Source organism: Acomys russatus, chromosome 15 (genome assembly GCF_903995435.1).
Source record: "Acomys russatus chromosome 15, mAcoRus1.1, whole genome shotgun sequence".
Classification (NCBI taxonomy): domain Eukaryota; kingdom Metazoa; phylum Chordata; class Mammalia; order Rodentia; family Muridae; genus Acomys; species Acomys russatus.
The window spans coordinates 13391268-13402091 of record NC_067151.1 but is presented as its reverse complement, the minus strand read 5'-3'; the positions used below and the strand labels follow the sequence as shown (position 1 = coordinate 13402091).

General features: G+C 43.1%; 1 protein-coding gene across 1 annotated transcript; it reads left to right on the top strand.

The window, feature by feature from the left end:
• The first annotated feature begins 6224 nt into the window (after window positions 1-6224).
• Dnajc19 (DnaJ heat shock protein family (Hsp40) member C19) lies at window positions 6225-10241 on the top strand. The gene is made up of 6 exons (XM_051157059.1): window positions 6225-6385; window positions 7358-7409; window positions 7485-7558; window positions 8352-8431; window positions 8878-8948; window positions 10145-10241. Exons 1-6 carry the CDS (start codon window positions 6383-6385, stop codon window positions 10213-10215), a joined length of 351 nt encoding a protein of 116 aa, XP_051013016.1. The 5' UTR covers window positions 6225-6382; the 3' UTR covers window positions 10216-10241.
• The last annotated feature ends 583 nt before the right edge of the window (window positions 10242-10824 follow it).

The following is a 10824-nucleotide window of genomic DNA, read 5'->3' as shown; positions in this document are numbered from 1 at the left end:
CACTTGTTTTTTGCCTTTGTTTTTCCCATGTTTATAATCACTGTTTTGAATTATGGAAATTATTTCATGTCATTTTCATTTAGAGGACATATTTTTTTCATGTTTTTATATTTGTACTGGTATCTATGCATCTAGAATCCACTGGTTCCGTTTTTTCTTTCTTTTCTGCTTATTTCACCATTCTTCTCTCAACAGAGGTCTTTACACTGTTCAGGAAGGAGCTGAGTTTCACATTTTCTGCTGGTTGCTTGAAATCTGGTGCCTTCAGCAGCTTGGCCATGAGCATGAAATACATTTGCCCTGGCCCTGTGGACTGTTCTATAGACCAAATGGATTGACTGAGGTGGCCCAATCAGGGTCCTGGTTCTGCTTGGTGTCAGAGGGAATAAAGTGGGCCAGGAGTAGGCTCTGGTCTCTGGCGAGCAGCTAGCTGGGCTCTGGGGCAATCTGAATGGAGGGAGCTGAAAAATGAGGCGAAAGCAGTCTATCTGGGTCTCTGGACCACTTAGTAGAGCTGAAATCTTTGTACTTTTGCGTGCTGGTGTGTGCATGAGTGAGTGTGTGCTATGTATATGCAGGTGCCCATTGAGGCCAGAAGAGGGCATCATATTCCTTCCTCTGCCCATTTCCCCCAAGAGCTGTTGTTTTGGTCGTGATTAACAGAAAGCCCCATTTTCTGTTCAGTCTCTGGCCTCTGGTGCTGGGACTCTCTCTGCTTCGACTACCTGCTGCTTGCTGCCTACAAGCTAATCATTGCTGCTACAACTCTCAGTACTCACTCCAAGGGGGGTGAGATTCAGGAAGCCTCTTGGGACATGTCCATATCACCAAGGAGGACACAAATTCACGACATCTTACCTTTTCCGGTAGAAGGAGTTCAGGGCCAGCACTGTGTCTCATGGCCCTGAGCTGTGGAGCTGGAGGAGGGCATGTGCCTACGCATTCCGTGGACCTGCATGTCAATCCCTTTTTCTCTCCTAGTCTCCTGGGCTCTTAAAAAGGAACTCTCATCTGTCAGTGACCGTCAGAGTTGGTATTCCTGTGGGGAACAAGGACTAAATTCCGTTCTATTTTGCTAGTATCATTCCTAGGTTTTAATACAATTGTGATTCCATTTCTATTTGTCAAAGTTGTAGCTAATCTTCTTTTAAAATACCTTTCTTTAAAATTATATATTCATATGATGTTTACATAATTATATTATGTAATTATATATTATTTTATATACTATTTATATAATTATATTTAAATTTTATTTTATTTAAAAATTGAGAATCGACAAGAATTTTTCAGGCTGGAGTGTGTCTCAGTGGTGGAGTACTTATCTGGCATGTATGAAGCCTTAGTTTCAATCCCCGGTATTGTGAAGAAGAATGAGAAGGAGGAAGGACAGAGGACGAGGAAGAGGAGACAGTGAATGAAGAAGGAGAAGAGGGCAAAAGAGTAGGAAGAGAAGAAGGGGGAAGGAAAAAGAAGAGGAGGAAATAATAATAGTAGTAGTGGTCAAGAAAGGAATCATTTCACCATCTTCCTTTACAAATGAACATACTTGGAGGCGGGAGAGCAGCTCAGTCATCACTGCCCAGTGCATCACGACAACAGAAGGCTGCCAACCCAGCTCTATTCATTGCAACCACTGAAAAATACTGAGCCGACGGGAACTGCTCCTTGACAGTAAAGGTATAGCTGAGCTGCCTATTGCTCCCAAAGTGATTCCTGGGTGCTGCTCATGTCTCATTCTGTAAGCACAACAAACGGCGGCACACGTGTTGGACTGCACAGCCGGATCTGAGGACTGGCGACACTGGAGCCGCCTGACCCTAATCAGCTGGCAGTATGTCAGCCAGTAAAAACAGAGTCACATAAGGATGCACACAGATCTTGGTGATGCTTAAATGCACTTAGGAGAGAGAGTGAAATTTGGACCCATCATCTTTGGCAGCATTCCTTTAAGATAACACAGAAAAGCCTCAGTGACCATGGAAATTAGAGCTGTGTGCCCAACAAGAGGTACTGTGGACAAAGGGAGCTGGTGACAGAATAGCAAGCAGTCACAGCCTCTGTACACCAATTAGGGTTTTAACTAAACATTTGGGATTCCATGGAATAGTTGAGGCGCTGGAGTGAAAAGTAAGACCAAACCATCTGCACCTTATGCAGGTGCAGATAAAACAGTATTCCCTGAGTGATTTATATTTAAATGTACATTTCAAAAATAATTACAATCTCCAAACAGCAGATGATAATTCTGTTCAATACACAATCAAAAAAGAGATCTGTGTAGTTCACTAAACACAGATTTTTTTCCTTTTTTGTTTTTTGTTTGGTTTTGATTGTTTAGGAAAGTGAGTAAGCAAAGTTCATCCCGCTGCACGATCCAGAGCACACTCGTACCTGCGGATTTCCAGCCGTGTTCTAATCATTCCTAAGTCCTAACCCACCTAGAGCAGTCTGTCTTCTTCCTGGATTTGTTCCAAATGATTACAGGAAACCCAGCATCAACCCATGCCAAAAGATGTTCCTCTCCAGAAACAGGCCAGGACGAAAAAGGAGACTTCTCCTCGCTGTCAAGTCTCTTACCAGACATCTCAGGCCACTCTAATCTCTATCAAATGACACATCATTTTCCTGACCAAAATTCTCAATTTCAGCTACAGAAATAAGATCATCGTGACCTGGCACAAAAGTGAACAGACAGGGGCCACAGCTTTGCAAAGCAGACAAAACCTGCCATTAGAGATGAGTCCTGGTTAGCATCGTGCTAGAGGCGGTTTCTTAGAAAGATGATATTTACTTCTGTTATTGTTTCTTTGCTTATAAACCACACAAGCAATCAGTTGGAAGTATTCAGTTAGCTGCTTCCATGGGATGAGGCCCTGCTTTAAACAGTTAGAAAGCAAAGCCAAGAGCAGTTCTTACAAATAGCCGTCACTCAGCCAGGCAGCAAGAGTCAGCAATGGCCACAAGGAAAATGTATTCTTTAAGAAGCTGACTGTACATTTTCATTTTCTCTCATTTTTAAATTTTGCAAGTCGTTCAGGTGAGAAACTACCCTGGCCTTACATGTCCAGCCTCTAGAATTTAAAGAAAAACATTTTTCTTCCATAAACATCCCTTCTTGTGGAAATTTGTTATGTTTGTCTCAGAGAACAGCAACAGCTCCTCACAAGGTAGTTTCTGCACTTTCACCTTAACCGTTACCGTTTAACAAGTAAAGCGCTGTCTCCACAAGCCATGCTTGAGACACCACTCACATGTGTGCAAATGATGGAGCCTACTTGCCTAATGTTGAACAGAAAAGGAACAAAAGAATCAAAACTGAAAAAACACAACCGACCCCGCAAAAAAGAAAACCTAGGGCAAATCATGAATGACCTTGGCTTTGGATGTGACTCAAAGGCCCAGGCCAACAACAATAACAAAGAACCAAAAAGCTGAACTATTGGGCTTTATAAAGTGTTTAGAATACTGTGCCTCAAAATACACTATCAGCAGGGTAAAAACACAACACACAGATGGGGGAGATATCAGCAAATCATATCATTGACAAGTGATGCCCAGAATACATAGAGAACTCCTGACTCTCAATAAATAAAAATCCCTACCCAAAATGGGCAGGGGCAAAATAGTTGAAAAGTCATTTTCCCAAAGAGGCACATACATAGCCGGACATGGTGGCACATGACTTTAATCCCAGCACTCGGGAGATAGAGGCAGGTGGATCGTTGTGAGTTCAAGGCCAGCCTGGTTTACAAAGTGAGTCTAGGACAGCCAGGGCTACACAGAGAAACCCTGTCTAAAAAAAAAAAAAAAACCAAAACAAACAAACAAAGAGGCACATACATATTTATTAAGCACATTAAAAAATGATGCTACATAGTACTGACCAGGAGAAACTCAAGTCAAAAGTACATATTCATTAATAAGGCTACTGTGGCAACCAGGCCCGACTGGGCTGCCTGCCTGTCTTACTGTTGCATGTCCTGTTTTTAGCAGCTTCCGTGTCTGAGCTTATGTTGGTTAGCTAGCCAGGGTTACTGCTCTGAGAACGCACCCCTCCCTTCCTTGGGATTTTCCCTCGTGTGCGCAATCACCTCTTGAGGGATTTCACCTGTGAGTGGCATTCTTTTTTCTTTTTCCATTTTCCTGCTTTGCTGCCTATTAAAAAAAAAAGGCTTTTTGGATGCTGAATAAAGGCCTCCGCTCTCTTAGCACGAAGGACCCTCTGTTTTATTGTGTGTTAAATCTGCAGTCCCTCACCCTTGACTTGGTACCGTGGCGGCGCAGGCGCCACAGGCTACTATTAAATAAAATACAGAAAATATCAAATATGGGCAAGGCTATGGATCGAGACTCTCGTCCACCAACTACCTTCCTTTGCTGGAATATAACAGTGACTGTACTGGTCACCTTTCCTCTGTTGTAGCAAAGTGACTGACAGAATTAACTCACACTGGGAAAAAAAAACCTGGTTCACAGCTTTGGACTCACAATCGATAGTCATCTGGTTGCACTGTTTCTGGATGTGTGGAGAACCAGAACTTTGGGATGGGAAACACAGGTACTTATAGCAGAGATGAACACTAACAAAGAAGCAGAGAGAGAAAGGGAGGGACTGGAGACCTGCTCTGCATAACTCCAATTCAGCTAAGTCTCCATCACCTCCCAACAGTCCACAAAACCAAGACCCATGACTGCTTAGAGCTCTCATGATCAGTTACCTCTCCAATGCTCTACCTCTAGCACATTCCTACCATGAGGACCCAACACACACACACACACACACACACACACACACACACACACACACACACACACACACGTGCATGAGCATAAGCCTCTGAGAGACAGTTTAGATTCAAACCATTACAGCAAGTAAAACTATGTCACAGGATGCACGGAGCTGAAATAAACATCACAACCTAATTTGTGTATCCATGCCCACAGAAATTACATTCGCAACAGCTACATTATAGAAATAACTCATGAACAAATGAAAAAATAAGCAAAATAGGGTACAGTCACACAGTGGACCTCTGGCTACAAAGGGGAAAAGCCTGGGGAGGCAGCAGCCAAAGACTGCCAAAATAAAATAGAATGGAGAGTCAGGAAATTTCATTTGCAAAGAATGATTAGTTAAACTACCTTAATTTTCTTTTAACTTTTAAAAATTATTTATTTAATTTATTCTTGTTACATCTCAATGTTTATCCCATCCCTTGTATCCTCCCATTCTTCCTCCCCTTTTCCATTATTCCCCTCCCCTATGACTGTTCCTGAGGGGGATTACCTCCCCCTGTATATGCTCATAGGGTATCAAGTCTCTTCTTGGTAACCTGCTGTCCTTCCTCTGAGTGCCACCAGGTCTCCCCCTCCAGGGGACATGGTCAAATGTGAGGCACCAGAGTACTTGAGAAAGTCATATCCCACTCTCCACTCAACTGTGGAGAATGTTCTGACCATTGGCTAGATCTGGGTAGGGGTTTAAAGTTTACCGCTTGTATTGTCCTTGGCTGGTACCTTAGTTTGAGCGGGACCCCTGGGCTACCTTAATTTTCTAACTTCCCCTGAGATTATATATGACTTATATTTTCTCTTAACATAGAGCCTTTAATGCAGAAAGACACCTCCTAGCCTTTCATTCTGGTCAACTGCGTTGCTGTTCTTGGGTCAACCAACCACATGCTCTAGGCAATACAGGTACAAGCAATTCTCTTAATTAGAAAAACAGTAAGTCAGGCTAAAACGGGGTGGGGGTGGGGGAGCCTGGGGGGGGGGCGGGGCGATGAAAACAGCAGAAGCTGTGTTCTTTAGAGAACAAATCCATGTAGCCTAAAGCAGACACCAGGAAAGGAGATGGAAAAATTAAGACAGGAAAAAAAATCATTTTCCATATAGTTTCTGGTCTGATTATAGATTACGTTACAAGCCAGAAGAAAGATGTCTCTGCAGGCCGTGAAGGTCAGTCTTGTAGCACAGAGAGAAGATATGGAGTGGAAAACATTATGAGACTACTCTCATCTGAAAAATACTATTTTCACAGGGTGGGCGGAATAACCTATATAAAGCAAAGTTAGGGAGATACGTTTTAACAGAAAACCCCGTTTTAGGGCCGAGTACTAGACTTCCAAACCAGGGGCCCAGGGTACACGGAATGGCAAGTCCCACCCCTATCCGACCTTTCAGTCAACCCTAGCTACCGGCCCTTTTTGCAGCACATTGTGCGACAGTATTCGACGCGTTTTACGGCGCCGCTGCCGTATTGCGCGCCACTGCTGGAATTGGCGGCCGTGCTGGCTCGGCCACTTCGTTCTGCACTTTGCACTGTGGCGGTGGGCTCGCGCTGGGATGAGCGCGCGGTGCCGGGCCGTGGAGTGGAGTCATGGTGAGTGGCCAGCGATGACGGGCTCCGAAAGGGCGCTAGCCGGCCTGGGCGGACACGGAGACAGACCTTTGCTCCGGCCTCCCGCTGGCTCCAGCTGACACCCTGGATCTTAAGCTGCAGGCAAATGTTTGCGCGTTTTGGGAGGTCGAGCTGTCCCCCCCTTCCCCCCCCAACACACACACACACAGAGCTGTCCCCCCCCCTTCCCCCTCCCAACACACACACACACAGAGCTGTCCCCCCCCTTCCCCCTCCCAACACACACACACACACACACACACACACACACCCCACCACCACCACCACCACCCCTTACGGTGGAAATGCCTTACGGTAATCTTTCAGGGAGTCTGCAAGCACTGTTTCCTAATCCAGCAGAAATACTACTTCCACCAGTTTTTACAATGAGGTTCAAGTGGCTGCGGGTTATAATTCTTTTCGGCGTCTGAAAAGTCGCCCTCTTACTGTTGTGGATAAGCAGGTTGACTTCCCCTTTCTTCTTAGCGGGGGAAGGGGGGACCTCACATCCTGACAATAAATTGTGTATAACAACGGCAGTGGTTTTTGTTGTTTGTTTTTGAAGTAAGTCTCACTCTGTAGTCCTGGCTGTCCCAGAATTTACGGAGGTTCACCTGTCAATGTCTCCCAAGTGCTGGGATTAAATACAGGTCCGGTGCTGCACTCTGTAGTTCCAGCTCCTTAAGAAGCTAAGACAGAAGGCTCACAATTCATGACCAGCTTGGACAGTTTGGCAAGACTCAACCTCAGAATAAAGTGGGACTTTCACCAAGGCTGGAGACGTAATTCTACCAGTATATAGTGCCTACCTGGCATGTGTGACACCCTAGGTTCCATGCCTAGTCCTCAAAAAAGGGGAAAGAACCCACCTTTCACTGAAACGATTGTAATGAGTTTGGATACAGACTAGGTGGCAATTAGGGAAGTCACGATTTAACTTTTTCCTCTTACTAGGCCAGTACAGTGGTAGCAGTCGGACTGACCATCGCTGCAGCAGGATTTGCAGGTTTGTTTATGGTTTGGGGGGAGGAGGAGTAGACTGGTTATGGACTAATTTGCTTACTGTTACTTTTGGTTTCAGGCCGTTATGTTTTACAAGCCATGAAGCATGTGGAGCCTCAAGTAAAACAAGTTTTTCAGAGCCTACCAAAATCTGTAAGACTTAACTTCTTTGCTAGGTATATTGCCTCTATCTGAAGCCCAGAGCTGCCCTGTAGCCTGAATTCCACAGGTCCATGAAGTTCAGTGGGGAGTTGCAAACCTTGCAGTGGTGCCACACTAGGAATTGGTTTTCACTTGTGAGAATTGAGGGTGGGTGACCTTCACAGCTTTAGTACTACACAAAGTAGCTAACAGGTAACTTTACTACACATCTGCTCTGTCACATAGATAGCAATGCAGTAGTTATAACTGCATTGAAACATTATACCCACTTTGTGGTTAAGAAGGAATCTGAACTTTGCATGTAGCACACACAGCTGGTGCTACCCAGGACATTGAGGCCACATTATAGACAGTCTGGGCAGCAGCATAAGGCTTTAGTGTGCATGGTCTCAGCTAAGTTTAAGGTCTTGGCGGCATAATTTCCCCCACGCTATCATGAAGTCTTATTTTAGTGGCTGCCTTGAACCACATACATAAAAGATGACCAGGTGTTCTCTTGGTAACTGTTGTTTTATTAGGACCAAGGTCTTATCTGGAACATGGATGAGAATGGCTCCCTTCACTCCTGTCTTTGTTCCTGTCTTATATCCTCAAGACAGTTCCAGTTTGGCTGGAATAAAAATGGATGTTTAATGACTGTTAAAATAGTTGGTTACCATTCATCAAGCTGAAATACCTTGGGAAATACACTTGTAGTTTTCTGGAATGTACTGTTTTTCTTTACTGTTTACCAACATCCCAGTTATGTCATTACTCTTTCCTTCCAACTCAATTTCCCTTCCAGGCCTTCAGTGGTGGGTACTATAGAGGTGGATTTGAAACCAAAATGACAAAACGGGAGGCAGCATTGATACTAGGTGTAAGGTAAGATTTCTTCTCATTGTTATGAGATGTAGGGTAAGGTAATTCTTATTAGTATTTGAAAATTGCAATTGAGAATAAGGTAGTTACTGGGGATCGTGTTGCAAGAAGGCATTAACACTGTTGGTCACTGGAGCTTGATACACCATCCACGAACATCTTCAAGCCTAACACTCCTGCCGAAGCACTCTCCTATTTAAGATTGGGACTGCTGCCTGGTTTGTACTGAAATGTTCTTCTCGGTTGCCTTCTCAACTACACAGCTTTTATTTTGTAAGCACTTTTGGTTCTGATTTAGAAAATGCATTTTTTTTCATGGAGTGAAGCTTATTAACAGCTTTTCCTACTGTTTTGCTACTTTCCTACTTCCTCAGTGATTAATTTGGCCCTTCTGCATAGCTCATGTGATTTTAAGTAAACTAACAAGTATGCTTTCCTTTTCAATTTAGTCCTACTGCCAATAAAGTAAAGATCAGGGATGCTCATCGACGGATAATGCTCTTAAACCACCCGGACAAGGGTAAGTGAGCACTTGTCTCTTGAATGTGTTGGACTAATTGCTACTAATGGGATATCTAATTCTTGGCATTGTGACTAATGTACATGTAAGAATTCTCCCAGTGTGATTCACACTTAGCATGCTCCAGCACTCATGGAGCTGATGCAGCAGTTTTAAGGACTACTGTGATGTAATAATAAACATTCACACCACTTCTAGGGTCTGTGTTTATGGTAAAATGTTTACCAATAATGAAGGTCACAAGCCCTAGTAGATATTTTGGTTGTTTTGTTTTTAGGAGTATCTTGCTATGTAGCTAAGGTTGGCCTAAACGTCATGCCCAGCCTGCCTCAGCCCTAACTGCTGGGGTGTATGTACCCCAACTCTTGCCTGTGTTTTGAGTTTTGTTGTGGTCTATTTTTGAGTTTTGCTAATTTGTCCTTAGACTGATAAATAACCAAGTCTATGTTTTATTAAAGAAAGCTCTAAGGGGCCTCCATTTATTGTGGACACTTGGAACAGATTACCATTTTAGAAATCTATGAGCTGTATTTGCTCTTGATACACTTCAAAGTATCCTTAAATGGTAAAAGCAAGAGATTTGACTTGCACACAAGTCTTTCTGCTTGTAGGAAAAAAAGATACTGACAGATTTAGAAAGGAGAAATGTTTAATATATGACTTCACAGTGTACGGAATTTAGCTTGTATTACTCAGGGTATTCTGTTCAGGGTGGTAGAGCCCATACACAAATTCCACCAGTATCCTCTTCATCTCTCTTTGATGGGCTTAGGTTAGGACCACACTGCTCCATCAGGTTTGTAAATCAATGAATCTTGATGACATTAGAATGGGTCAGCTAATATTGAGAAAAACTGAACCAGAAAAGGATGTAAAGCAGGTAAGTCTTTCCAACATAAGCTCAGAAGCCTGTGGGGAAAACAGTGGATTGTGTTCACATGAGTAGGCTGAGTTTCAGAAGCATGTTTGGGAAGGGCTAGATCCTAGTTCATATTTTAAGATTTCTTAAAAATGGTAAAACTTGTGTGGAAACACCTTCCCCACTGGTCAAATATTTTATTCTGCCTTGGTTATAGTATCATAGTTGCTTTTTAGAAAATGAAGATACTTATTTCTGTTAAGCCCTGGGGTCCTAGGACAGACTTACAATCTGTGCTCTAAATTGTGTCTCCCCACCCCCCCCCTTTCTTTTATAGGAGGATCTCCTTATATAGCAGCCAAAATCAATGAAGCTAAAGACTTACTAGAAGGACAAGCTAAAAAATAAAGTAAAAGTGATGACTTTTAAGTTCATCAGTCTTCGTATGTTTTGTAATAAAAAGCCACAGAGCTATAATTTGTGAATATGGCTTGGCATAAACTAAATCAATGTCTTGGTATATTTTGTTCAAAAATTTGAGAATTTCAAAATTACTACAGTATTGAGAGTTATTATTATAAACAGATACACAACATTAGGATATAATCATTAGGATTATGTTCATTACTTACTTAGTAAAGAAATTTGATACTGAGGCTGCTCTGCTGGGTTAGGCCTTGCTTGAGAATGTCCATGCAGTCAGAGACAGGCAGTTCTTACCTTTGGGAGGCCGGACTCCTCCAGGCACAACTGGCCCAGGTGCTCTAGCACTGTACATATAACAGAGTCTTAGGGATTTCACTGGCAAGTCGCTATCTTGGAGCTCATGCAGACCAGGCTGGCTTTTAACTCAGGTCCATTCACTTGTCTCTGCCACCACAACCAGCTACATTAAAACTATAATAGAAGCTGAAATACTTCTAAGTGTTATTTAGCTAGTTCCTTAAAAATACTTTTTGTTCCTTTATTTTGATTTTCACATAATTCAGATTTAGTTGTTATGACCAGGCTTACAAA

Bases quoted from the DNA above. Each gene is read 5' to 3' on its own strand.
- Dnajc19 (XM_051157059.1), top strand. The intron at 7,559-8,351 runs GTAAGACTTAAC...TTTCCCTTCCAG, and splicing joins TTCAGAGCCTACCAAAATCT to GCCTTCAGTGGTGGGTACTA. The intron at 8,432-8,877 runs GTAAGATTTCTT...TTTTCAATTTAG, and splicing joins GCATTGATACTAGGTGTAAG to TCCTACTGCCAATAAAGTAA.